General features: G+C 47.5%; 2 protein-coding genes across 2 annotated transcripts; one reads left to right on the top strand and one right to left on the bottom strand.

Moving 5' to 3' along the window:
- Positions 1-1,532: 1,532 nt before the first annotated feature.
- Positions 1,533-16,156, bottom strand: TAP1 (transporter 1, ATP binding cassette subfamily B member). The gene is made up of 11 exons (XM_081901855.1): positions 15,462-16,156; positions 14,305-14,419; positions 14,065-14,195; positions 11,474-11,679; positions 9,752-9,949; positions 8,006-8,134; positions 7,187-7,375; positions 6,444-6,617; positions 5,027-5,186; positions 3,361-3,497; positions 1,533-1,962 (listed from the first exon to the last, which is right to left on the bottom strand). Exons 1-11 carry the CDS (start codon positions 15,967-15,969, stop codon positions 1,714-1,716), a joined length of 2,196 nt encoding a protein of 731 aa, XP_081757981.1. The 5' UTR covers positions 15,970-16,156; the 3' UTR covers positions 1,533-1,713.
- A 1,345-nt stretch (positions 16,157-17,501) lies between these two features.
- PSMB9 (proteasome 20S subunit beta 9) lies at positions 17,502-27,181 on the top strand. The gene is made up of 6 exons (XM_081903362.1): positions 17,502-17,642; positions 21,356-21,423; positions 21,818-21,949; positions 25,151-25,280; positions 25,357-25,498; positions 26,847-27,181. The coding sequence occupies exons 1-6, from the start codon at positions 17,607-17,609 to the stop codon at positions 26,972-26,974; spliced, it is 636 nt and encodes a 211-aa protein (XP_081759488.1). The 5' UTR covers positions 17,502-17,606; the 3' UTR covers positions 26,975-27,181.
- The last annotated feature ends 565 nt before the right edge of the window (positions 27,182-27,746 follow it).

The following is a 27,746-nucleotide window of genomic DNA, read 5'->3' as shown; positions in this document are numbered from 1 at the left end:
CACATCTACAACAAAGCACATTTCTCTGTTCGCACACGTAAGAAACACACAAAAGCAAATGTTTCTTCTGGAAAATGAAACAAAAAACTCAGCATTTTAAGCGGTTGCCTAGTCCTGTGTAAGGAAAAAGATAACATCTCAGAGCACAGCCCCCAGAGAGCGCCCCATTCCATGTTATTGCGTAATACAGAACGGGAATTGTCCACTTGAGACCCATGGCTGGTTCTGCCCAAGGCACCCACCCCAAAAGCTGATCTATTGTCCCTCTATGAGGAGTCTCCTCGCTCTCTTAACTACACTTCCTACTTCCTACCAATTTAATTTATCAGATTTACATTCCACCTTTTGCTCCAATGAGCTCAGAGTGTCATTCATGGTTCTCCCCCTCCACATTTTATCCTAAAAACCCTGAGAGGCAGGCTAGGCTGAGAGCCAGGGACAGGCCCAAGTTCACCCGCTGAGCTTCAGGGCCAAACAGGGATTTGAACCCAGGTCTCCCACGTCTTACTCCAACACTCTTAACCCTGACACCCTAGGAGAAGCCTGTTTATGTGGCACATGAGTGTTTTGAAAGTATGGCATGGATGTGATCAACCCCTGAACAGAGGGGAAGTGTGCGCATTTTGCAGAAAACCTTTGTACTGTATGACCGAAATGTAACCATACAAAGGAAAGCGCCACTTCTGTTGCTACACCCAGTCTATCAGGTGGCCCAGTCTATCGGACTGTGGCCCTCAGGCCTGAAAAAGGGTTCTTCACACTCCTGGCCCACTGCATTTTTCAGATTCACAACCTCCCAAAGTGACTCACAAGAACTGAAGCCATTAACCAGGTTTTTACAGTACGGCGTACAAAACAAAATGGAGGACGCTGCCCAGTTGCCAGGGCTACAGTTAAGCCTCGACTGCCCACCCAAGTGAATTTTGTGCATGGAGTGGGCGAGGGACGACCTGCCTTTTACCTCAGGCAGCAAAATCTGTTGGGATGGCCCCAATTGTGAGGGAAAGTGTGGGGTGAGAGGATGGTCAAGCAGACAACAGAGGTGGGCCACCTCTGGGTTGATGTAAGGGAGGCAGAGAGGACCATGGGATTGAGGTCTCTGCCCTTTGGCATGTCCTTCGTATAAACAGTGATTCCCGCGCACGGGTTTCAAAATCTCAAGTTGTGCCGATTGACAAATGAGTAACGGCCTCCGCTAGGGGTGCCAACAAGAATAAAATATTTTGGTGTGGGGGAGCCAGGTAAGCCTCGCCCCCACATAATCAATCACAAGATGTGGCCCAAAACATACGGACAACTCCAGATGTAAAGATATGTGTTTTGAAGAGCTGGAATTTTGTGGGGCTGCCCCTCTCAGATATAGGAGGTGCCTTGAAATATAGATTATTATTTTCATGGAGAAATTAGGAGGAGAGGAAGCTGCCTCGTAGCATTGGGCCCATCAATTTCAGTACTGTCTACACTGGTTGGCAGCAGCCGGTCTCCATGGTTTCAGACAAGGGAGTGGTCCTCCATGGTTTCAGACAAGGCAATGGTCCTAGCAAGGTTATGTCTCCTCAGATCTTTTGCCTTAGCTGAGGTGACAAGCTGCAGGCTGGTGGATTGGGCGCACGCCAGGCATTTCCCCATCCCTCCTGCCAAAAGAGGAGGCAGGGATGATGGTCAACGACCACATAGGTCTAGGCCAGGGATCCTCCATCAGTTCTGAACCCACTATAGATGCTCGTGGTCCACGTCAACAAAGCCATTGTTGCTGCCCTCAGCTCCATTCTGCTGCCTCTGCACCAGCTGCCAGTAGACGCCCTTCTTCTCCATCAGTTCCAGGTGGGTCCCTTCTTCCTGGATCTCCCCTTCTTCCATGACCAGGATGCGGTCGGCACGCTCCACGCTGCGCAGGCGGTGGGAGATGAGCAAGACAGAGCGCCTGTGGCGAGCCTCCCCTTCGTAGATCTCCTTCTCCACCTGAGGAGTAAGAAAAAGGGAGTTTGCTGGCAGAGAGGTAGCCAACTTCTTCCCCTTAACCCAGTTGCCTCCCGAGTTGCTTTTGGAGGGCTCCTGTGCCTTAAATGAATCATACATCATATTGATCACTGTTCTTATATTATTGCTCATTTTCCTGCATTCCTTTTAGATATAATTACAAACGATATACCTGACAATCAAAGGAAAGTATTCCTTTATGCAACGACATCTGCCAGGATGCTTATAGCAAAAAATTGGAAAGGGGAAAAAATTCCATCAATAAAAGAAGGGCAAATTAAATTTTGTGAATATATAAATCTGGCAAGACTCACAGAATTCATGAGAGGACAATTGGACAAGAAATTATTAAAAGACTGGGAATGTGCTAAAGAGTATATGAAAAAACATTGTTCTGGAGTAAGCATATCGGTATGTAATGAATCATGTTTTGCAGGGTTAAAGAAAAAGAAAAATGACGTAAAAAGTATAAAGATAGAGGTAATCTACATTAGACACAATAATTTAGAAAGAGTAAAAATTTTGAGGTCTTAGAACAAAGGAAGGAAGTCTGTATATGTATATGTGGAATGAAGATATGATTTTATTTGTAGATGTGTGCTTTTTTCTTTTTTTTCTTTTTTGTATTTTGTTTTTCTTTCTTGTTTGTATAGTTTTATTTTGGATTCAATGTTTGCAATTTTTGTTGTAATTTTGCATTGAAAATAAAATTTATATTTAAAAAAATGAATCATACATCAGGAAGGCCAGCGTTTTCTTTTCTTTCTTTTTCATAAGATTTATTTATTTGGTTTTCAAATTATAATTTTACAGTCACAACTCGCAACATAAAAACAAGACTCCTGGACTCCTCTTTGTGGGTCTTATTGTTAATCATTTCCTCCTGCATGAGAATCCAAATCTTTTACCTCTCCACTGTGTCCAAAATTCACCATTAAACTACAAGAGCTATTCTCAAGCCGGTCTTTGACCGTAATAAATTTCATGTTCATGTACAAGTGCTATTCCAACCCTACTAACAATTTTAACTGTTTGCAATGGCTTTTAAGATACGTTATAATTTTTCCCTGTTCCTTATTAAAAATTTGGTCTTCCTGATCGTCATCATCCCAACATGAAAGAGGCTGTGGGAAAATTTTTTTATTCCTCCCCCCCCCAAACATGGTGTTAAGCGTATAGACACCCCACTTTGCAAAATCTTCCCACCAAAGGGGTGGAGAGGGAACACCTGTCTATCCTCCTGGCCGCCTGGCAAGAAATCCCCAGGGGAATTGCTGCAGTGGCCATCTATTTCTGTAGGTATCAGACCTTTTTTCTAGAATATCACAGTAGAGACATTCAACACCTCTGGGCTTCTACCCCTCCACAGGCCCAACTTACCTGCTGCTGGCTCTCCATGTCGAGGGCACTCGTGGCATCGTCCAAGATCAGCACTCGGGGGTCTCGGATCAGAGCCCGGGCAATGGCGACCCCCTGTCTTTGCCCGCCGGAGATCTGGCCCCCTGTTTCTCCAGCATCTGCAGGGAGGAACAGAAATGGCAGCAGTGGTCAGACACTTCAGAAATTCCTTTGCTTCCATCAGAACTAGGACAGTCTCCTGCCTGACACCTTGGAGAGCTGCTGCCAGCCTGTGTAGACATTACTAAGCTAGATAGACTTAGTCTGAATCACTATCAGACAGCTTCCTATGTTCTCTGAGACTTTCTAGGTCCAACTTAAAAGTGGCCAAGAAATCAGACTCCCAAGACCTTCCCTTCCCTTTTGGCAACCAATATCCAATGCAGGGCCGGCCCACCCATGAGGCGAAGTGAGGCAACTGCCTCAGGCGGCAGGATTCACGGGGGCAGTGGGTCCCGATGTTGATCTTTCTCCTTGCCTTGTTCCTGATGTAGAGCATCCCTTGCATCCTTTAGGGGTCTGTCTCTGGTGCCAAAATGTTTTGGGCCAGCCCAGATCCATTGCTACCCCATCCCACGGCTGGCAGGGCAAGATGGTTCAACTTTCTGGGGGCCACATGCTGGTGACGGGCAGGGCCAGAGGCAAAAAGTGGGCAGAGGAATGAATGTACGGTTGACTGGGCCGAAATGTTTGCATCTGCTGGCAGAAGCTGAACTGAAACAGAATCCCTGACAAAGGAGCCTACGTTTCATGGTATCATCCCACTGAGATTCCAGGGCAGGGGGCAAACCAGACTTTATTTCACCCAGGTCAAAGACCCAGTTTGGCACCCCCTGATGCACAGTTGTGTGTGTGCGCACACACACATACACACACAAGCTGGGAGTCTCAATGACGCCTCTCTGGAGGCTTCACCCAGGGCAAAAAACGGCTAGTCCTCCCATAGCTACAGCTCAGCTCCAGGGTTTTGTTTTTGTGTTTTTTAAGGAAACAAGAAAGCTAATATTTATTAAAGGAAATCTATATTTGCCAAACAAATAGAACTAGGGGGTCTTTCCTAGCAGGGTTGCCATATTTTGAAGTGCAGAAAAGAGGACACATTTGCCAACTTCTGCTTTTAACTATGGATCACTCTCCTTTTTAAAAAAAGAGGACACGTCCTGGAAAAACAGGACATATGGCAACCCTTGGAGGAGATGTAAGAAGCCATATTGCATCTCAAGAGGAGAGAGAGCCAAAGCATGCCTGCTCTCGAGAGGGAAGCAGGAAGTGAGGTCAGCAACCCTAAGAAGATCAAGTCAATAATGCTGAAGGACACTGACACGGGTCAGTGCAAGGAGGACGGTCCAGGGCGTTTGGAGGTTCCTCGATCTACCTTGTTCTCGTGCAGATTCATCAGCCTAAGGTGGAAGCCAAGTTAAACCCCCACACTTGCAACACCTGTCCAGACAGGGAGAGGTCCTTTCCAGAACTGGTTACTACCACTGAATCCTTTTGGTTAAGGTGCAGAAGCCAGAGGTTGAACCCAGAACCCTTCTGCATGCAGAGCACCTGCTCTGTCCCTGAGCCACAACCCCCTCCCATGGAATCCTTACCAGGGTTAGACAGGGATTTGGAGAACTGGGCAGGTCTGGGGAGGGGTCCCTACCTGTGTCATAGCCACAGCTCATCCTGGCAATGAATCGATGTGCTCCCACTCGCTTGGCCACCCCTGCCACTTCCTCCCGGCTCTTCTCCCCCAAGCCATAAGCAATGTTCTTGTGCAGGGACCGGGCAAAGAGCACCGGGCTTTGGCTCACCAGCGCCACCTGCAGGGAGGGCAGAAGAGTTCGTTAGAGAATCGGGAAGACTTTTATTCCAGGGTATTGCCGAGGAGAATCCAACGGTGCATTTGTAGACTAGGGAGGAAGAGGAATTCGTTTGGCTTGCCCTTGCGGTGCACCAAACTGATCCAACACGCCTAAACTTGCTTGCTGATTGGAATGCAAGTCCTGATTGGATCACACACTTTTAAAAGGGGGGGAAAAACACTGAAGAATTTTCAAACTATATACAACGATCCAATAAGAATCTAGATCACAAGGTTACAGAATTCATAGGGAAAAAAGCTTCAGAACTAGGGATAAATTGGGGACAATGCACTTCTCAAGCATTTGAGACAGTTTATCTGCACAAAAATATTCTTTCTGTAAGAGACGTGTACTAAATGTGGGTTTCAAAGATGGAATGCCTTGAGAAGCATGCATCTTAAGGGTGCATTAAAAATGTGTACAAAATGCATACAATATAAAGACTTTTTGTACACTTTTTAAAAATAATATGCACAACTCAGAACGGACCTATGACTGAGCATCAGCAGGACTAAACTATGACAGAATTAGTCCATCCTTCGCATGGAACTGGAAAGTGGTTCTAAAATGACTCCAGTTGGAGAAGAGGAGGTTCAGAGGCCGATGGAGCAAAACCAAGGCTGAAAATTGCCCTCTGCTCTCAACATGTGTTTTCCTGTGTTGCATAAGATGCCGATTGCAAAAGGAGCTCAAAAGAGAGACTCCATCAGGCAAGGCCTCCTTCCACCTGCCTTGCTCTCCCCTCCAGTCTCTGCTTCTCAATGTGTATTGTATTGTTTTATGTACTGTGGCTTCCCGTTGTTTTATTGATTATAGATTAGATATTATTTATTGTAACTGTTGAGTGGATTTCTCTTTAACTTTTATATGTTGTTGTTATTTAATGCTATTCTTATGATTGTTGACTGTTACTTTTTATGCAGGTTGCCTATTTTAAAGCTATGTTTTATTATCACATTTTTGTATCGCATTAGATTGTTATAAGATGTGCATTTTTTGTTTCTTCAGCTTGTAAACCGCCTTGAGTATTGTAAGATAGAAAGATGGTATACAAACTAAAAATGATGATGCTGATGATATGGAGAGTGTGCTTTCGAAAAAGCAATGAAAGATTAGGGGAGTCCCAAAGGAGAAGACAGCCCATACCACCCCTGACCTGCTGAAATACAAGAAAGGCCCCTCCGCTCTCTGTTCTGGGGCGAGATCCTCCCTTACCTTTTCATGCAGGAAACGGTGGTCGTATTTGCTCAGCTCTCTGCCATCCAGGGTCACCTGCCCGCTCTGGGGCTCGTAGAACCGCTCCAGCAGAGCCACAAGGGTGCTCTTGCCCGACCCCGAAGGGCCCACAAGGGCAGTCACCGTGCCAGGGCGCAGCTCTAGTGACACTCCCTGTGGGCAGGAGAGAATGAATAAGGCTCAGGTAGCCTGAGTGCTCACTGGAAGGACAGATCCTGGAGCTCCAATACGTTGGCTACCTAATGAGAAGAGAAGACTCACCGGAAAAGACCCTGATGCTGGGAAAGATGGAGGGTATAAGGAAAAGGGGACGACAGAGGACGAGATGGATGGACAGTGTTCTTGAAGCTACCAGCATGAGTTTGACCAAACTGTGGGAGGCAGTGGAAGACAGGAGGGCCTGGCGTGCTCTGGTCCAGGGGGTCACGAAGAGTTGGACACGACTAAACAACAACAAAACATGCCAAGCGGTGGCAGTGTTTGGGGGGTTCAAAGTCCAGCCCCCTGCAATGCAGAAATATTTTGCCTGATGCAGGACTTGAACCCATGGCTCTGAGATTGAGAGTCTCGTGCTCTTCTGACTGAGATACCCAGCTTTATTCCATTCAGGTTCCCCCTCTAAGAGTCTTGGCTGGTCTGTCTTCTCTTTGTGCCCCCTTCCTGAGGCTCTGACTCCCCCCACCCTGAATCCCAGCTTCTTCCTTCCCTTTCTCCCCAAATACCTTCAGCACAGGAGGGCCTTCCCGGTCGGGGTAGGAGAACGAGACGTCTCGCATCAAAACGTGCCCCTTCAGATCCTGGGGTGTTAGCGTCCCTGAAGAGCTAATCTGGGGTGTCCGGTCGATGTACTCAAAAAGCTTCTCAGAGGAGCCCACAGCTTTTTCTACACGTGGAGAAACGGAGAGCAGGACCTGCAAAGCGGGGAAGGAGAAAACATCTGACGGAGGAAGCATTGGAGGAGCCAGGGGCCAGGTCATTGGTGCCTCAAATTCAGTATTGTCGGCACTGATCGGCAGCAACTCTCCAGGGTCTTCGGCGGGAGAGGATTCTCAGACCTAGCTGGAAATATCAAAAGGGACCTCAGCATCTTTTCCTCTCCCCTACGTTGGTCTTTAGGGACGTGGGTGGTGCTGTGGGTTAAACCACAGAGTCTAGGGCTTGCCGATGAGAAGGTCGGCGGTTCAAATCCCCACGACAGGGTGAGGTCCCATTGCTCGGTCCCTGCTCCTGCCAACCTAGCAGTTCGGAAGCACGTCAATGTGCAAGTAGATAAATAGGTACCGCTCCAGCGGGAAGGTAAACGGTGTTTCCGTGCGCTGCTCTGTTTTGCCAGAAGCAGCTTAGTCATGCTGGCCACATGACCCGGAAGCTGTACGCCGGCTCCCTCGGCCAGTAAAGCGAGATGAGCGCCGCAACCCCAGAGTCGGCCACGACTGGACCTAATGGTCAGGGGTCCTTTTACCTTTATGTTGGTCTTTGCTCTCCTGAACCCCCTGCCCAAGCCCTGCTGTGCGTCCCTGGCCCCCAAAATAAAAACTTACCCTCACTGCTGAGGAAAACTCCATTTCGTAGAGGACAAACGTAACGAGTTCTCCGCTGCTGACGCTTCCCAAAGTGACCAGGCGCCCTCCGTAGTAGAGAATCCCCACCTTGAGAGCCAGGCCGGAGAGCTGGAAAGGGAAAATGGGGCTTGAGGGAGAAGCTCCTCTCCAAGGATGCTTGAAGCTGAGTCAAATCCAGAATCAAACCGGTCGCCTGTCCAGCTCAGTATGGCCTACACTGACCGGCAGCGACTCCCCAGATTTTCAGGCAGGGGTCTCGCCCAGCCCTACCTAGAGGGGACGTGAGATTCACCTATTGCATGCAAAGGAGATTTCCTGCCACTTGGCCGCATTGCCTTCCCTTAAAGGCGAAATAATACGCCGGACCTCATGGTTCTAAAAAGCTGTTTAAACTAGAAGGGAAGCTGTTTTACACAGAGACAGATCCTTTGTCCATCTAGCTAAGTGTGTGTGTGTATTTTTAAAAAATTATTTGGTTTTTCAAATTAAAAGTTTACATAAAAATATCGATCATCAAAAACAAGATTGCAAGGAATCTCCTGGACTTCCATCCTCCCCTTTGTGGGTCCTGTTATTAATCATTTCCTTCTGCATCTTTTATGATAGTCCAAATCTTTTACACCTCCATTGTATCCAGAATTCACCCTTAAACTACAAGTGATATTTAACTGTTTACAATGGTCTTTCCATCTAGCTAAGTGTTATTGACACCCGGGTGGTCAAAGTGGGCCGCAAGAGTACAAAACCCACACAGGCCACAAGGTGAATTACATTTCTATATCGTAAATTAAAGTGTTTGCAATATATTTAATATACACAATTACAGTGGTACCTCGGGTTACAGACGCTTCAGGTTACAGACTCCGCTAACCCAGAAATAGTACCTCGGGTTAAGAACTTTACCTCAGAATGAGAACAGAAATCACGCGGTGGCAGCAGTGGGAGACCCCATTAGCTAAAGTGGTACCTCAGGTTAAGTACTTAATTCATTCTGGAGGTCCGTTTTTAACCTGAAACTGTTCTTAACCTGAAGCACCACTTTAGCTAATGGGGCCTCCCACAGCTGCTGCGCTGCTGGAGCACGATTTCTGTTCTCATCCTGAAGCACAGTTCTTAACCTGAAGCACTATTTCTGGGTTAGCAGAGTCTGTAACCTGGAGCGTATGTAACCTGAAGCATATGTAACCCGAGGTACCACTGTAGTTTCAGGTTAAGAACGGACCTCCAGAACGAATTAAGTTCTTAATCCGAGGTACCACTGTAATATATATAATTAAACAGACAATTAACAGATTTAATAAACAAATTTAATACACAAACGGGTGTATGCATTTTTGTTAATGATGCATGACAGAAAACTTATTTTTTAAGGCTTCAATATATGTTTTTGTTGTGGTTGCTGCCAAAAAAGGCTATGCGGCCAACGGCTACAGGCTGGACCACCCTGATCTACATTGACCAGCAGTGGCTCATTGGAGTTTTTTTGGGGGGGGGCATTTCCTGCTTTTCCTGGAAGTGCCAGGTATCGAACCCACCACCTTCTGCAGACGCTGTCACTGAGCCACAGTCCACCCTGGGAGGCCCCACATCCTTCCCTCCATCTCAGCCTTCCCAAAGGTTGCACTTTCCAGTTGTTTCGGAAACCCCCAAGAGCCCTGCGGCCCAATTCTAGCCTCCATCTCCATTCCCCGCCCCACCGAAAATGGATCAGTTTGGGTCCCTTACGTCACTAGTCCACATGGAGGCCGCATAGGCCACGGCCTCCCACTTGTTCAGCTTGTAGGTCTCCTGCAGCTTCTGGTCGTAGCGCCGAGCGGCGCCGTCCTCGTTGGCAAAGCTGCGGACGGTGGAGATGGCCTGGAAGGTCTCCGTGGCCACTTCGTTAGCCTTGGCGAGGGACTCCTGGACCTGCAGCGCCAGGTTCTGGGAGAGGAGAAAAGGCGGGTCAGTGGATCAGGCGCTGGGGAAGCAAAAGAAAGAAAGAAAGAAAGACAGAAAGAAAGAAAGAAAGAAAGAAAGAAAAGAAAAGAAAAGAAAAGAAAAGAAAAGAAAAGAAAAGAAAAGAAAAGAAAAGAAAAGAAAAGAAAGAAAAGAAAAGGGACAAGGAACTTGTTTCTATCTATCATCTATCTATCATCTATCTATCATCTATCTATCTATCTATCTATCTATCTATCTATCTATCTATCTATCTATCATCTATCTATCTCTATCTATCTATCTATCTATCTATCTATCTATCTATCTATCTATCATCTATCTATCTATCTATCATCATCATCTATCTATCACAAAGTAATAATCCTAACTAGGGACGTGGGTGGCGCTGTGGCTTAAACCACAGAGCCTAGGACTTGCCGATCAGAAGGTCGGCGGTTCGAATCCCCGCAATGGGGAGAGCTCCCGTTGCTCGGTCCCTGCTCCTGCCCACCTAGCAGTTCGAAAGCACGTCAAAGTGCAAGTAGATAAATAGGTACCACTCCAGCGGGAAGGTAAACGGCGTTTCTGTGCGCTGCTCTGGTTCGCCAGAAGCGGCTTAGTCATGCTGGCCACATGACCCGGAAGCTGAACGCTGGCTCCCTCAGCCAATAAAGCGAGATGAGCATCGCAACCCCAGAGTCGGCCACGACTGGACCTAATGGTCAGGGGTCCCTTTACCTTAACAATCCTAAATAAATAAGAATAAAAATGAGCACCCCACCCCCAAGACCATTCCATTGTAACTATCTAACCTCCAAAAATTTCAACACCTCTTGCGATGGTTTGACCCCTTTCCGTTTAAACAGTACAAATTCTACAAGCACCTTCCATATCTCCTCAGAATCATTTCTCCTGCATATTCCCCGTCTTACCTTAATGGCACATGTTAATTTATCATCAATAGCTAGATAGATACTTTAATACGGTCGGAGACCAGCTTATAAAACACACTTGGGGGTAGCTATATTCTACCACATGTGGGACATAATTCCCTTTTTCCTCGCATCCCCTCCAACGCAACACCAAATATTCCTTGTGTCCCTTTGAACAGACGGCCATTTATCCTAAAAAAATGGCGAGTTTCGATAGGGGGAAGAAGCAGGGAAATTGGAGCACAGAAACAGGAAGAGCCACACCAAAAGCACAAAGAATCCTGAGAGTATTATTAATTATTATTATTAGAATTTATATACCGCCCTATACCTGGGGGTCTCACAGAATAAAATCAAGATATAAAACCAAAAAAAGTACAGCTTTCACCTCACAGAGCTACAATTCCCAGCACCTTCAACAAACTACAGTTCCCAGGATTATTTGAGGGGAGTTTTCTATACAATGTGGATCTGCCCATTACTACTGAATACCGGTTATGGGGGAACAACAGCCTTGTCGAGAGAAAGAGACGGGGTACCGAGTTCGAATGATGCCCAGCAGGACCCTGCGTGGCACTCCTGGTTATTTGGGTACCTTGTGAAATTTCCCAGAGAGCTTTGGCACCAGCAGGATGAAGGGCAGAGCCACCGTGACAAAGAGGGTCAAGGGCACCGACAGCCACAGCATCATGGCGTAGAGGAAGACCCCTCGCATCAGGTACCACATCAGCAGGCTGAGGTCACTGCTGAGGGCCTCGCTCATGGTGTCCGTGTCAGTCGTCACCCGGGAAGTGATGTCCCCTGTAAGGAAGGTGGGACAGCAGAGGAAATATCTGGGCAAGGTTCAAGGTAAGTGAAGATGACCCAACAGCTGTATAATATCTGCAAGGAAAACCGAGTGGGGGGATTATTCCATGGGTGGCGCTGTGGGTTAAACCACAGAGCCTAGGACTTGCCATTCAGAAGGTTGGCGGTTCGAATCCCCGCAACAGGGTAAGCTCCTGTTGCTTGGTCCCTGCTCCTGCCCATCTAGCAGTTCGAAAGCACATCAAAGTGCAAGTAGATAAATAGGTACCACTCTGGCGGGAAGGTAAACGGCGTTTCCGTGCGCTGCTCTGGTTCGCTGGAAGCAGCTTAGTCATGCTGGCCACATGACCCAGAAGCTGTACGCTGGCTCCCTCGGCCAATAAAGCGAGATGAGCGCTGCAACCCCAGAGTCAACCACGATTGGACCTAATGGTCAGGGGTCCCTTTACCATTACTTTATCCCTGATAATAATAACAACAACAATAAAAAAATATTTATACCCCGCCCTCCCCAGCCAAGACTGGGCCCAGGGTGGCTAACACCAGGCACAAAACAATTGATTAAAATATAACTTAAAAACAAGATTAAAATACAACATTAAACTTAAAACGCAGCCTCATTTCAGTAGAAACTCAAATCAAAAACTTTTTGGGGATGAAAACGTCAAATCTTCACCAAGGCCAACTATCCAGGCTGGTCCTATGTGGGCCAGAAAAAAGCCAGGGAAGTCCCCAAATAGAAGTTCCATCACAGAAGGAGAAAGAAAAAAGGATAGAGGGGAAGGGGATCAAGTAGATTCCAAGCAAAAGGCCAGTCAGGACAACTCTGCATTTCCAGGAATGGGAAAACTTTCCAAAAAAACCAGAGCAGCTGAAATCCACTCCTGCTTTTTAGCTTTTGAGGAAAACGTGTGTTGTTTTGATGAGCACGGAAATAAATGAGGATCTGTGTTGAATTATGTTGGGTCAGATCAGTGGTTCCCAACCTTTTTTTGCCGTGCCCCACCTAAGCATCTCTAAAATCCTGATGCCACCCCCACCCCCAGTGACATATAATTCTTATTTTTTAAAAAAGTGAACTCCTATTCATGTGGAGGAAGCCTAAAAGGCCTTTAACTTGGTCTAAACATTCTCAAATTGCCCCCCTTAAAAATCAAATTTCCCCCCTGTGGGGGATTAGATCCTTGAGCTCAGCACCGCCATCAGGTCAGGATTTGGGGGCAGAGAGTGCACATTTCAGAGAAAGTGGTTTTTGTTTAAATTATCTGTTACAATTTACAAATCACCTTTCACATAAGCCTCAAGGCGTTTTGCAACCGCCCATTTAACTCTACTTCCAGTGTGCTCTAGGGGTTGGGTGATATCCAGATTTCAACATAGCGATATATCAGCAGCTAAACATCGCAATATATCAATATATCACGATGTCTGAAATATGGATGGAACTATGTAGAGGCGAGCGCTGCTGGTTCGGGACGCAGACTACACATGATTTGGGCCACCAAATAAGGACCTTGTTGTTTCTTTGGAAATGCTACATTTTGATGGGTTCCTCCCACCCCTAAAAACCCCCAGCTTCAATCCAAATTGAGAAAAAGGACGACCTAACTGCATTTTAAGCCGACGATGTGGACATAGCCATAAAATAAAAGGGACCAGGGTTCAAGTCCCCACTGGGCCCTGAAGCCTTGGGTCTGTCGCTGCCTCTCAGCCCGGCCTACGTCGCAGGGCAGTTGTGGGGGGATTAAATGGGGAAGAACCATGTGTGCCACCTTCGAGCTCCTTGGAGGAAAAGGTGGCATATATAAGCAATAAACAAATTTCTCTGTATTTTTCGCTCCATAAGACGCACCTGACCATAGGACGCACCTTGTTTTCAGAGTAGGAAAACAAGAAAAACAATATTCTGAACAAAACAGTGGATGTATGATTTTTGTGGTTCATGCTGTGGCCACAATGATATGTCATTTGACGGTGAATTTGGGGTGACCCAATGCAAAAATCCTGAGGATCCATGTGGATCCGTGCTTTGTAATCACGTGTTTGCTTTGTTTCAACACCCACTTCCTTGCTCCCCCCTCCAAAAAAAGCATAATCTGCTTTTCGCCCCTGGTCAATTCGGCTCCAGGAACCATGCATTTGCTCCATAGGACACACAGACATTTCCCCTTACTTTTTAGGAAGAAAAAGGTGCATCTTATAGAGCGAAGAATACGGCGATTTAAAACTCCAGAAGAGCTTTAAAATGGCTTTTGGGGGGAACAATATAAATTAGCACAAGGCAGCAATCTGAAAAAAAATGATGCAATAATCATCCAGAAAATAAAAGAGCACCTAAACTTAAAGACAAGTCCCATTTGGTGCAGATTCTGGTTTTACCTGTCTTGTTAGCGTGGAAGAAGCCGACTTCCTGTCGCAGGACGGCTCTGAAGACGTTGCTCTGGAAGCGAGTGTGGAAGTGGTTCATGGTGGTGTTGTAGAGATAGTCGCACAGGAACTCAGCCAGAGCGCTGAGAGAGAGAGGGAGAGGTCAGAAAGGGAGGGTGGGCCTCTGCCTTCTAACACCCCCCTTTCTCCCACCCCAAAAACCTTCCTAAAACCTCTCCACCTGCTCCGTACCTGCCAACGGTGAGGGCGGACATCATCCAGAGAGCTCTCTCGAAGGCAGAGGGGTCGGCCTCACCGGTGATCCAGTCGGTCACGTGCCCCGTGTAGTACGGGATCGCCATCTCCCCTATGACACACAAAAGGGGGGGAGACCCTCAGGACTCCGGGAACCCAGGGACAAAATGGTAGGAGTGGGGTGGGGGTGGGGGTAACAGGAGCTGGAGGCTTCGGTTTCGGGGTGAGAAGTGGGGTGTAGCAAGCTTATCCCCCTTTCTTAGGCTACAGCTCAGTCTTCGCCAACCCGGAGCCCTCTGTATATTCCGGCCTGCTCATAGGAGCCAATTCCTAGGGACCCTGGGGGCTTCGGTCCCGCACAATAAAATATTTGAGAAAAAGCTGATGGGTATTCAATCGGTGTGTGCGCACTGCGTCATGTGATTGACTATGTGGGCAGGGGCTTACCTGGGCCCCCACAATATTTTATTTAAGTTGCCACCCCTGCCCAGCCCAGCAATGTCTCTGCTATTATGCACCAAAATTAATCTAGTCCTGAAGCTGCGAGGAAATTGCACCCAGGCCTCAAATCAAAGGCGGCGGCGAATACTGAAACTTGGCTGAAATTTGCATTTGCAGATGGTGTTGGGTGAAAACAACCAATAAATTGAAACCAGCTGGCAGCAGGCCAGACGGACACCTGCCAGCATTCCTCCACACATGATCGAGACTACAATTAACCTGTGGGACTCATTGCTACAAGATGCTGGGAGGATCAGCAGCATAACCTTCCCAAAGAAAAAAGCTAGATGAATACAAAGAGGATGGCAGGTTTCTTGGTGGTTTCCTGCAAGCAAACCACTCGTCTCACTGCACAGACACCCTCAGGATGGACCCAGAAGGATAATTCTTACTTTTAGAAAACATCTGAAGGCAGCCCTGTTTAGTGAAGTTTCTAATGTTTGATGTTTCATCGCTTTATTATTAATAATATTCTGTTGGGAGACGCCCAGAGTGGCTGGGGAGACCTGTCCAGATGGGCGAAAATAATAGAATAATAATAAATATTATTATTACAAGTAAAACTCTGTACCGGAGATAGAGCTGGGAAGGGGGCTAGAATGAAGCTAGGGGATAGGTTTGGGATCCCCACCCACCCACAACCACTCACTTACCCAAGGACGAGACCACCAGCAGCACAGCGATGGCTACAAACCTCAGCACATCTGGCCTCATGGTGGCGACAAGGCGCCAAAAGGATGCAGAAGATTTTGTCTCCACCTCCCCCTTCCCGCGGGGGGCGAGGTGGTGCCACAACAGGGCCGATGCCCCCACAACAACATAGCTGAGGGCAAACACATCTGCCCGGGCCCAGCTGTGTGCCAGCTCTAGGGCGACCCCTTCAGACAGAAACAGGTATTGCAGGGTTGTGTAGCAGGGGACCAGGAAGCTGAGGAGGAGCGCTGCAGGCAGGAGGCTGTCTTGGACCCCGGGACCCCCACAGCAGGTGGCGGCACAAGCCGAGAGGGTCAGCAGCAGGCACCGCGCCAGGGCAGCGGCCCAGGACGCCAGCAGGGGGCTCCACCAGGGCAGTCTCAGCAGATGCCAGGCCAGGCGGAGGGTGAAGAAGTCCAGGAGCGCCACTGGGGGAATCAAGACCCAGGGCACCCAGGAGGGCTTCATCTTCTCTGCAGCTGGCAGCGCCAGGGCTGGCAGGATCCTAGAGAGAGAGAGACAGAGAGGAGCAGCTGCCTTCGGAGGAGAGGCCGGCAAAGTGCAGTTCTGGAAAGCCCCACTGAAAAAGAAATCAATGACGAATCCGGATCAGGCCAAAGATCTCATCTGGGAAGAAAGCAGCAAACCATCACGGGAAGCAGCCGCCGCCGCAACGCGCAGCAAATCTGCAGCCGCGCACCCAGTTCTCCGTTTCCAACGGAGGACGGAGCTGATCGGCTCGATCCAGCCGCAAAGTTTCTTTCTGTTGCAAATCGGCGTCGCTAAAAGAGGTTAAAAGGAAGGGCGACGGCGCGCCCTCTGGCGGCCCTACGCCTCCTCGCGCATCTTTGCGCGAGGGAATAATAAAAAAGGGTTTTTTAAAAAGGAACAGCTTCGGGTGTCTTTTGTAGATCCTGGGAACTAAAAGTGGAACTGGAGTCAAAAGGGGAGAGAGGTTTGGAGCCTTCCGTCAGCCGCGCCTCTCTTCTCTGGAAAGCCCCTCCGACCAGCTCGGATCTTCGGGGAAGCGCGGCCGTTTCTGGGAAGTGGAAAACGAAAGTAGTTTGCTGGTTCAGAAATATCTCAGAGGTGGGAAGGGCTAGAGGACGAGAAGGAAACGGCCCGTTAGAAAGGACTGGAGGGGGAAGGGAGGTGCAAATGGCTTTGTGTCTGGCAGGATAATGTCTGCAGGGCAGGCGGCGATTCAACCGGTGAAGCTTTTCCTACTAGATGCGCGGAGATGCAATGGGCAAGCTTCACCAATTGGATTTTGTCAGGAAAACAAAAGGAGGGAGTTTCCTAGGGGTGAAAACACACGCTCTCCATCTGGCTAGGGCATTCACATTCCACTTTTCGATTTATTGCCATTTTGAAAAAAGAAACACGCGTGTCCTCCCGTTCACACGTGCTTCTTGCACAGAATTTCAGGGAGGCGCCTGGGCACACGGGTGCCGCCGCGGATGCAGCAGAGACGTCGACTGAGCAGCGGGGAATCGTGGAGCTGGTAGGGCACCCCAGAGATCCTGTAATCCAACCCCAATGCTCAACGATCTCTCTCGCCTTCTCTCACCATCAGCGTGCAGGGCGTCCCTTGCACGTGCGAATCCCCCTATCTGCCCCGCCCCGTAGCCTCGATCTGTGCGAGGAAGGCCTTGCACTCTGCACATGCTCTGGACCACTCTCGCCATCGCGATTCTTCCCCATGCCGGAGGGTTAACGCGCGTCCGTTCATTCATTCATTCATTCATTCATTTAGAAATGTGAGCCTCGGCATTGGCAACAGGTTCTGGAGCGGATCCCCGGAGGATCAAGTGTCCAGCACGCTCCGGAGAGCTGGCTGCCAGTAACCTGAGCGCTGGGGAAGCGGCTTGGGATGCCTGAAGACCCAGCGCCCCATCCAGGGGCAGCAAAGGCGGCCTTGGCCATCGCCCCACCGCGCCCCATGCAGAGCCGGACTAGGACGGCCTCGCGGGTTAAACTTTAACGCGAGGAGGGGCGCCCTCTGGCGGCCGCGATAGGCTCCGCAGGCGGCAGCGTCCCCTGTCACTTTCGTTCTCGGTCGGTTCCCGCGGAAGAAGCTGCAGCGCTCCGGGTCGGGGGCCACCATGGACCACCGCGGGCCGCAGAAGATCAGCATCGGCGTGAGTATCCTCATTCACCCCTGGAGATTATTAGGCAGGGACCAGAGGAGGCACCTGCCACAAGGTCCTTGCAGAGAATGAAGCTGAAGGATCTCTACAATGTCCAAACGCCCCTGAACACTTTTTTCTGGGGGGGTTGCTCCCCCGAAAAAGGGGCTAGTTTGGGGCTGGATAGATGGGTGTGGGGAGAGCGAAATCGGGGAGGGGGCTTAAGGTACATTCACCCATTTCATGTTAGTGAGGAAAAACGGAGTTTTGCGCCACCAACAGTCACGGATCTCGCCCACACTATTTTTAATTTTTTTTAAATTTTTGCCCATACTATTTTACTAAATTGGTGGGTTCTTGCAAGGCAGAAATTGTTTTCGGAGTGAGGCTCCTCCCCCTCTAATCCTATTGGCATATTCACCTGTCAAAGTACATCATTCTTCCTCTTCCCATATCCCCTACAGAATAGTAATAGAATCGCAGAAACGTAGAATTTGTAGACCCCAGGGAACTCAGCTAAAGCATCCATGACAGATGGCCTTGCAACCTCTGCTTGAAAACCTCTGAGGAAGGAATAGGCACAGCGGTTTGCATTTTACAGAGGAGAAACTGAGGCAGGGAGAAAGGTTTTCCCAACATTAAATGACTTATCTGTTAGAATCATAGCTGTCAACCTTCCCTTTTTTTGCGGGAAATTCCCTTATTCTTGCGCCATTTCCCGCTGCTATCCCAGATTGTTAGATATCCCGTAGACTGTCCCTGGGACAGGTGAGGCTGCTGATCCCTTATTTTCGAGGCTGCTGATCCCTTATTTTCAAATCTGAAAGTTGGCAGCTATGGTTAGAATTGGTGTGACCTCGCCGGGGCCAAAGCTCTACCCACTAGGCCAGGCATAGGCAAACTCGGCCCTCCAGATGTTTTCGGGACTACAACTCCCATGATGCCTAGCTAACAGGACCAGTGGTCAGGGATGATGGGAATTGTAGTCCTAAAACATTTGGAGGCCTGAGTTTGCCTATGCCTGCACTGGACAGTAACAAACATTCCCCAAATGGATGAAAAGCAGCTGAGATCAAAGTGAATCAGCCCAGAGTTGTGTGCAGTGAACAGTTAATATTCCCCCCGGATTCTATGTTCTGTATCAGTTAACTCAAATTCATATTATTCATATTTATTATTTTGCATAAGCTTTTCTGGTTTGGTTGGTGAAGCAGCTCCGCAATTTAAACACAGCCAATAGCTCCACCCCTTCCAGACATTGTTGCACAGAGATATATATATCCCTATACATGGAGGTCTACCTGAGAGTAAGTCCCATTGAAGTCAATGGGATATGCCTGACCAGTCGCACAGGAGGTTAATATCACCTGCCTTTTACATAAGAAATATTGTAGCAACAGATACAACCGGCAAAACAGTTTTGTACAAAACAGATACAATCGGGAATAAAGTTGGCTGTCTCTGTGCAGATGTGTCAGCCAATGGATTGCGCTCCTTTGCAGAGGCAATGGCGGATAATACTGCCTATGAGACAGATAAGCAAAAAGTATGCAATTTAATAGGGACGTGGGTGGCGCTGTGGGTTAAACCACAGAGCCTATAACTTGCTGATCAGAAGGTCGGCGGTTCGAATCCCCGTGACGGGGTGAGCTCTCGTTGCTCGGTCCCTGCTCCTGCTAACCTAGCAGTTTGAAAGCACCTCAACGTGCAAGTAGATAAACAGGTACTGCTCTGGCGGGAAGGTAAACGGCGTTTCCGTGTGCTGCTCTGGTTTGCCAGAAGCGGCTTAGTCATACTGGTCACATGATCTGGAAGCTGTACGCCGGCTCCCTCGGCCAGTAAAGCAAGATGAGCACCACAACCAACTGGACCTAACAGTCAGGGGTCCCTTTACCTTTACCTTTATACCCCTGCAAAATGGATCTGTTAATAGGCCCCAAAGAGAGGAAGACAACAAATAATTCCTGGTAGCACATAGTTATGTCTTTTGACTCACATCTTCACTGTTGCAAGATTGCAAAGCCCATCTTCCTCTTTAGATGTAAAGCAAGCCAATTTATTCTTATTCTTATTTTTATATTTTTATTAAATTTTCTGTTTTACCATTTTAAATACTCATTTTACATCCTTAAAATATCTATGACTTCCCTTCTTCTCTTTCCATGGTTCATTTTACATATCATAAACCCCTGCATCTTTTACAAAAACTATACCATTCAGTATTCCATTATTGCATCCACCGAAACTTACGCTGTTGAATTTATCTTAACGCTGCCAGCGTTTTCAGCTATACACAGTTATTTCCCATTTTTCAATAAACATTTTCCAATCTTCTTTAAACGTATATTTGAAGCAAATGTTGGAAACAAGAACCAGTGGTATTTTATCCTCTCTTCTCTACAGTAGCCTAATAATAAGAATAATAACGCTGCTCCATTTAGACTCCAGCTGTCTCACTGATTGCACTGATTGTCTAAAACTATCAGTGCCAGAGGGCCGGGTCTCCAAGCACTGATGAAAACCCTATTCCCCATTTCTTCTCCTTTGCAAAAGATCTCCATGGAGTCTGCTTCCCTGGGGCAAATGGGGCCCTGCCCCACCAGCCTCCACCTGCCTACCTGCTAGTCTCAGTGTTGCCCTTGTCAAACTCAATGGGGAGGAGGGACAAGCAATAGACTTAGTTGGTTCTGGCGCCCCCTTCTGTTCGGCTCCTGGCCTGCTGCCCTACTGGTTCCAAGGGGCTCCAGTAACCCCTGAAAAAGTCAAGACTCCCCCTTGTTATTTAGGGGAATTTAATTTAATTCTAAATTTTATTCCGGAAACGTGGGAGATTAAAAGGGGTCACACAAAAATGGATGTACCGTGCCATATTAGAAGCAAAAAAATTTGCTTTGATGAACTGGAAGAGCTGCAAAAAGATTCCATTGAGCACATGGAACGATAATATGGGCAGACTAGCTACATACGAACGAATTGCATGTCGACCCAAAATAAGAATGGATAAATATGAAGAAATCTGGAGGGAATATTTAAGTGATAAGGCGGACAGTGGTGGGAAGTAGGGGAGGAGAGGTGGGGAAATATTGTTTAAAAGGTGTTGTGTTGTTTAGTCGTTTAGTCATGTCCGACTCTTGGTGACCCCCTTGTCCAGAGCACGCCAGGCACTCCTGTCTTCCACTGCCTCCCGCAGTTCGGTCAGACTCATGTTTGTAGCTTCGAGGCCACTATCCAAGCATCTCATCCTCTGTCGCCCCCTTCTCCTTGTGCCCTCCATCTTTCCCAACATCAGGGTCTTTTCCAGGGGGCCTTCTCTTCTCATGAGGTGGCCAAAGTCTTGGAACCTCAGCTTCAGGATCTGTCCTTCCAGTGAGCACCCAGGGCTGATTTCTTTAAGAATGGATGTGTTTGATCTTCTTGCAGTCCATGGGACTCTCAAGAGTCTCCTCCAGCACCATCATTCAAAAGCATCAATTCTTTGGCGATCAGCCTTCTTTATGGTCCAGCTCTTACTTCCATACATCACTACTGGGAAAACCATAGCTTTAACTATACGGACGGTATATCAGTATTCAAATCTGAATTGTCAAATTGTGTTATTAGTGTTACAATGGTTTTTGTTTTATGTGTCTTTTGCGGTTGTTGTTTGCATTAAAAAATGATTAAATATTTTTTTAAAAACAAACAAAAAAACTCCCCCTTCTTTCCCCTTCCTTCCCCTTCTGCAGACAACAATCATGGCCGTGGAGTTTGACGGAGGGGTTGTGATTGGATCTGACTCCCGAGTATCTGCAGGGTGAGCGCTGTGCATTTGAGAAAGGGGGGTGTTTGTGTGTTTGTGTACACCTGTCTAATGTCTGGCCTCTTCACCTGATGGTGCGGAATCGCAGGGCAGTGTAACATTTCCGAGGCTAGTTTTCTGGGAGGGAGCTTCCTTCCTCCGAGATCCATATCTCTTTGTCCAAACGAGGTCCACCTTCCACAGGACTAGCTGCTTGCCCAGTTAAATGGCTGGCTTCCAAAGTTGGAACCACGTGAAGTGTGCCAAGCCGTGCATGAGAGCCAAAATGCCCACCTCTGATTTCCTCTGTTGAAATATTTGTGGGATTCCTTTTCTGTGGGAATGTTGTTTGTTGCCACTGTAATATCTGCCTCTCCTTTCACCCTGTGCCTTTGACATCTCCTCCCAGGCAGTCCGTGGTGAACTGCGTCTTCAACAAACTGGAGCGGCTGCACAGCCGAATTTATTGTGCCCTCTCTGGCTCGGCAGCGGATGCCCAGGCCATTGCTGACATGGTGAACTACCAGCTAGAGCTGCACAGGTGAGCACTAGTGTCAGCTTCTCAGGTGAGGGAGGGATAGGGTGCCAGCCACAGGTGCCATCTCCAGAGGGCCCTACACAGTGGCCAAGCATCACCGTAGCAATTTTCAGGGAAACCACTTCAAAAACAAGAGAGGGGACGTTCCATTTTAACAGCAGTTTTGGCAGAGCATGGGACTCTTAGTCTCAGTGCTGTGGGTTCGAGGTCCACACTGGGCAAAAGATTCCTGGGTTGGGTTGGACTCGATGATCTTCATGTAACTCTATGATAGGTGGGTGGGACAATCCACTTGTCAATCATATGATTGACAGGAGGGTTGTCCACCCAGCCCACCTGTCACAGTTGGCTGTCAGAGACTGGGGTCTCATAAAGATCTGGTCTCCCTGGCCAGAAAGTTTCCCCAACCTAGAGGAAACGACAAAGAAAATTGACCAATCCTGATTTTTAAAATAGAAATAAATACTCTGAGCATGTACAGTTTCTCATTTTAAACTTGCAGCACCATAACAATTACAGGATTAAAGTGGAGTTTACTTCTGTTTCCCTTGTGCTCAGCACCTTTGCTTGGACACAAATATTATTTTATTGTAAAAAAAAGAGAGAGAGAGAGTAATATATATTTTTAAGGAAAAAAATATAAAGAAAATGAGCATCTGGACTCATGTGGCTATAAACATGTTTTTAAAAATAGGAATGAAGGGAGGATGCTGTGGTGACCAGCCTCAATGATTTGGCAGGCCTTTGTGGCATTCTTGTGTCCGCCCCCCCATATATATATATATTTTGCCATTTTCACCATTTTCTGCTGCTTTCTAGATGGGAATAGGTGGGGTGGGGTGGGGGCTGGGTCTTGGCCTTGGCCTTGAGGTCTAGCCTACTACCAGCTGCAAGCCTCAAGATGGCAGATCCCATCTTTAAGCCACCTGGCAATTGGTTCAGATGTTAGGTGAACTCAGCCTGGTTTCTGGAAGACACAAGACAGGTTGTTGGTGCTGCACCGCCCTCTAGTGGCCAAAGCAGGAAGAGGTCTCTGTTCTCTCTTCTCTGTTATCACCTGATTTCCCAGAAAAGGAGACTCCAGACTCAGCCGTTAAGGCTGTTGCTATCATGAGATATCATGCAGCCAATCAGAAGCCGTACCTTTGTTATCCAATGTTTTGGAAGTCAAACTGACTTCCGGAACGGATTCCGTTCGACTTCCAAGATAGCACTGTACACGTGAAAGGGGCTTGTGCAAACCTCTTCACGTTCAGTGTGTATTTTAAAGTGAGGGGAGCATATCCTATATAGAAATAGCAAGATCAATGCTCTTATTCTCACACGAGAGAATCAGCCGGTTTGCGGAGGTGGGGGGACCCCCCAAAATTTGGCAGAAATACGAAAAAAAATCAGCTTTTAAGCAGTGATTCTCAACCTGTGGGTCCCCAGATGTTGTTGGACTACAACTCCCATCATCCCAGAGCTCTGGCCTTGCTAGCTAGGGATGATGGGATTTGTAGTCCAACAACATTTGGGGACCCACAGGTCGAGAAAGGCTGCTTTAAGGGGAGAAAATGTGAAGGGTGGGGGAAAGACACCCCCAAAAAAACAGGCCAGTGAGGTTTGAGCATGCTCAGAAGACACAGAATGCTAGGTGTGTCTGTGGAAAACCAGGCGGGAGAGGGAATGTGATGGAGTATCTTGAAAAAGGGCATGGCTGGCTGGCTGGCTAGAACCCTGAACAGGAATGCACGGCACTGCTGTGGTTTTGTTGCAGGACCCAATTCCCCTCATTTTTACCTAATGCAAGAAGGGCTTTCACACTCGCCAGAAGCTCGGCTCTGCCCTCACTGGTCCTGGAAGAATCCTTTTAAAAAGTCCCATATGCTCAGAGACTTTGCGCCTGTTCATTGGGGGAGATAGGAAGCCCAGAGCACTTGTTCTTTAGATATCCCTTTTAGGAAGAGGCACAGAGTGAGACCATTGATCCCCTGCTGGTGAGGCTCACTGACCTCCCAGAAAAGCAAAAATTTGACATTTTCTTGTTAGGCAAAGATCATAAGATGACCCGGATGGTCGACAGAGTCTGTGTACAGATCTGTAGGCGCAGACCATCCCCCGACTCAAACTAGTTCGTGAAGAAAATCCCCAAACTCGCTTCCATGGGTGACTCTGGGTCATATATATGCGGTAGCTTATCTTAAAGTTTTAAATGTCTACATGCTCATCGCATTTATAAATTTTAAATTTATTGTTGTACATTGTTTTAAATGTTTGTTTTCTTTCTGGGAATGTACCCCCAAGTGTGTTTTATAAGCTGGTCTCCGACCGTAATAAATTATCTATCATCCATCTATCTATCTATCATTTATCTATCTATCTATCATCTATCTATCTATCATCTATCTATCTATCTATCTATCATCTATCTCTATCTATCATCTATCTATCTAATCATCTATCTATCTATCAATCATCTATCTATCTATCTATCTATCTATCTATCTATCTATCATCTATCTATCTATCTATCATCTATCTATCTATCTATCTATCTATCTATCTATCTATCTATCTATCTAATCTTTCTATCTATATCATCTATCTATCTATCTATCTATCTATCTATCTATCATCTATCTATCTATTATCTATCTATCTATATCATCTATCTATCTATCTATCATCTATCTATCTATCTATCATCTATCTCTATCTATCATCTATCTATCTAATCATCTATCTATCTATCAATCATCTATCATCTATCTATCTATCATCTATCTATCTATCTATCTATCTATCTATCTATCTATCTAATCTTTCTATCTATATCATCTATCTATCTATCATCTATCTATCATCTATCTATCTATCTATCTATCATCTATCTATCTATCTATCTATCATCTATCTATCATCTATCTATCATCTATCTATCATCTATATCTATCTATCTATCTATCTATCTATCTATCTATCTATCTATCTATCATCTATCTATCTATATCTATCTATCTATCTATCTATCTATCATCTATCTATCATCTATCTCTATCTATCTATCTATCTATCTATCTATCTATCTATCTATCTATCTATCTATCTATCTATCTATCTATCTATCTATCATCTCTCTCTCTCTCTCTCTCTCTCTCTCTCTCTCTCTACCTACCTACCTACCTACCTACCTACCTAATCTTTTGTTCATCTCCCTGGCAGCTTGAACGTGGAGGGTCCTCCGCTGGTCCTGGCCGCAGCCACCTTGGTGAAAAACATCAGCTACAAGTACAAGGAGGAGTTTTCGGCTCACCTCATGGTGGCAGGATGGGACGCCAAGAAAGGCGGGCAGGTAAGCAGAGAGAATGATGGGCCAGGGAAGGTTTCTGGCGTCCCACCTGCCCTGCTCATTCTCTGCTGTCTTCCAGGTGTACGGGACTCTGGGCGGGATGCTGACCCGACAGCCTTTTGCGATTGGCGGATCCGGGAGCACCTACATTTACGGCTACGTGGATTCTGCCTACAATCCAGGAATGAGCCGGGAGGAATGCCGCCAGTTCACCATGAACGGTAGCCGTCTAAGCTGTGTCCATTTCAGGGTGGCGGCATGACAGGGACTTTTTTTTTGGGGGGGGTGGAGAGGTGGAAACAAAGCTGGACTCCTAGAAAGTCTAGTCCCATCTTTACAGAAGGTGCAGGTTTTGACTAAAAATTGGAGAAAAGTAGCTCAGAAAGATGCAGTTTGGAGAACCATTGTTAACCACTGTTAATCGTTGTTAACCATTGGAGAAAATAGCAGTACAGTGGTACCTCGGGTTACAGACACTTAGGCTACAGACTCCACTAACCCAGAAATAGTACCTCTGGTTAAGAACTTTGCCTCAGGATGAGAACAGAAATCGCATGGCGGCAGCGGGAGGCCCCATTAGCTAAAGTGGTACCTCAGGTTAAGAGCAGTTTCAGGTTAAGAACGGACCTCCAGAACGAAATAGGTTCTTAACCTGAGGTACCACTGTATTTCCTAGAAATGGGTTGTGGTTTCTATAGCTATGCAAGTTTTAAAAAGTTATACAAGTTTAAAAAAGCAACAGGGCCCCGTCTGCACTAGGCATTTAATGTGCTATGATGCCACTTTAGAATATCATGGCTTCCCCCAAAGAATTTTGGGAACTATAGTTTGGTAAGGGTACCGAGAGCTAACAACTCTCCACATCCTTACCAAACTACAGTTCCCAGACCCCTTATTCTCCCACAAAGCTACAATTCCCAGAGTTGTTTAACAATCAATCCCTGTTCTTCCCAAGGGAACTTTGGGAATTATAGCTCTGCAAGGGACACGGGTGGCGCTGTGGGTTAAACCACAGAGCCTAGGACTTGCTGATCAGAAGGTCGGCGGTTTGAATCCCCGCGACGGAGTGAGCTCCCGTGGCTTGGTCCCTGCCCCTGCCAACCTAGCAGTTCGAAGGCACGTCAAAGTGCAAGTAGATAAATAGCTACCGCTCTGGCGGGAAGGTAAATGGCGTTTCCGTGTGCTGCTCTGATTTGCCAGAAGCGGCTTAGTCATGCTGGCCACATGACCTGGAAGCTGTATGCCGGCTCCCTCGGCCAATAAAGCGAGATGAGCGCCGCAACCCCAGAGTCGGCCACAACTGGACCTAATGGTCAGGGGTCCCTTTACCTTTAAGGGGACTAGAAGTCTCCTAACAGCACTCAGCACCCTTAACAAACTACAGTTCCCAGGCTGCTTTGGGGGAAGGCTCGACTGTTTAAAGTGCTTTGATACTGTTTTAAATGTATAGTGCTGATAGGCCCTAACAACAGCAACAAATTTATTATATCATGCCCGTCCTCAAAGCTTTTTCTACAGCACCAGCTGAATTTAAATGCCCCTTTTCCTTTCTCTTCCCTCTCCTTTCAGCCATTGCCCTCGCCATGTGCCGGGACGGATCCAGCGGGGGAGTCATTTACCTCGCCACCGTCACCAAAGAGGGTGTCAAGGAGGAAGTTGTCGTGGGAGACGAGATTCCCAAGTTCTACGACGAATGAATTTGCTCCCCTCCCCCTTTTTTAAAATTCCCGTTAGTGGAAGGCAGCCCATTTGGACAAGGGGGCACTGCCCCACCTACCTACCTTCTTACTGACAGCAGCCTGCCTTTGGCTCTGGCTCCCCCTAGTGTTGGCCTCCCTGTCTCCTGCCTTATCTGTCTCAATGTGCACTACCCTCTGCTGACAATAAACTTTGCTAGAGAAAAACTGTGCCCCGTGTGGTCCATGGGACAGAGGCTCTCCACCGCCGTGCACATGCACACATGCATGTTCACAGTCGTGCCTGCGCACACTTCTGTGTGGGAATCTGCTTTGTCAGCATCTTAATTGGACTCATAAAGGGGGGGAAAGAAGCAAAGTCGGTGTGTCTCCACTCTTTTTGAGGTGCCAAGAACCCTTTTCCACAGCACTGACATATCAGTGGCATCTCAGGCCCTTCATTTGACTGATGCCTGTGCAGAAATTGATAAATGGAGACCCCTTCAGTGCAAATGGATCTCTCTGCATATGTGTGTGTGTGTTTCCAGGGTGGATTCCTGCCCTCACGCTCTCTCTCTCTGTCAAAATACACCCTCACCCTCACACTGAGAGCCAGTGTGGTGTAGTGGTTAAGAGCGGTAGTCTTGTAATCTGGGGAACCGGGTTCGAGTCTCCGCTCCTCCACCTGCAGCTGCTGGGTGACCTTGGGCTAGTCACACTTCTCTGAAGTCTCTCAGCCCCACTCACCTCACAGAGTGTTTGTTGTGGGGGAGGAAGGGAAAGGAGATTGTTA

The sequence above is a fragment of the Podarcis melisellensis genome, assembly GCF_964234715.1.
Source record: "Podarcis melisellensis genome assembly, chromosome: 2".
Classification (NCBI taxonomy): Eukaryota; Metazoa; Chordata; class Lepidosauria; order Squamata; family Lacertidae; genus Podarcis; species Podarcis melisellensis.
Note: the sequence above shows the minus strand (reverse complement) of the source record. Positions and strands in the feature narration are given on the sequence as shown.

Bases quoted from the DNA above. Each gene is read 5' to 3' on its own strand.
- TAP1 (XM_081901855.1), bottom strand. From the start codon at position 15,969: ATGAAGCCCTCCTGGGTGCCCTGGGTCTTGATTCCCCCAGTGGCGCTC. The intron at 8,135-9,751 runs GTAAGGGACCCA...TTCCCTTTCCAG, and splicing joins CCTCCATGTGGACTAGTGAC to CTCTCCGGCCTGGCTCTCAA. The intron at 6,618-7,186 runs GTATTTGGGGAG...TCCTGCCCACAG, and splicing joins AAGGCCCTCCTGTGCTGAAG to GGAGTGTCACTAGAGCTGCG.
- PSMB9 (XM_081903362.1), top strand. From the start codon at position 17,607: ATGGACCACCGCGGGCCGCAGAAGATCAGCATCGGC. The intron at 17,643-21,355 runs GTGAGTATCCTC...CCCCTTCTGCAG, and splicing joins CGCAGAAGATCAGCATCGGC to ACAACAATCATGGCCGTGGA. The intron at 25,499-26,846 runs GTAGCCGTCTAA...CTCTCCTTTCAG, and splicing joins CCGCCAGTTCACCATGAACG to CCATTGCCCTCGCCATGTGC.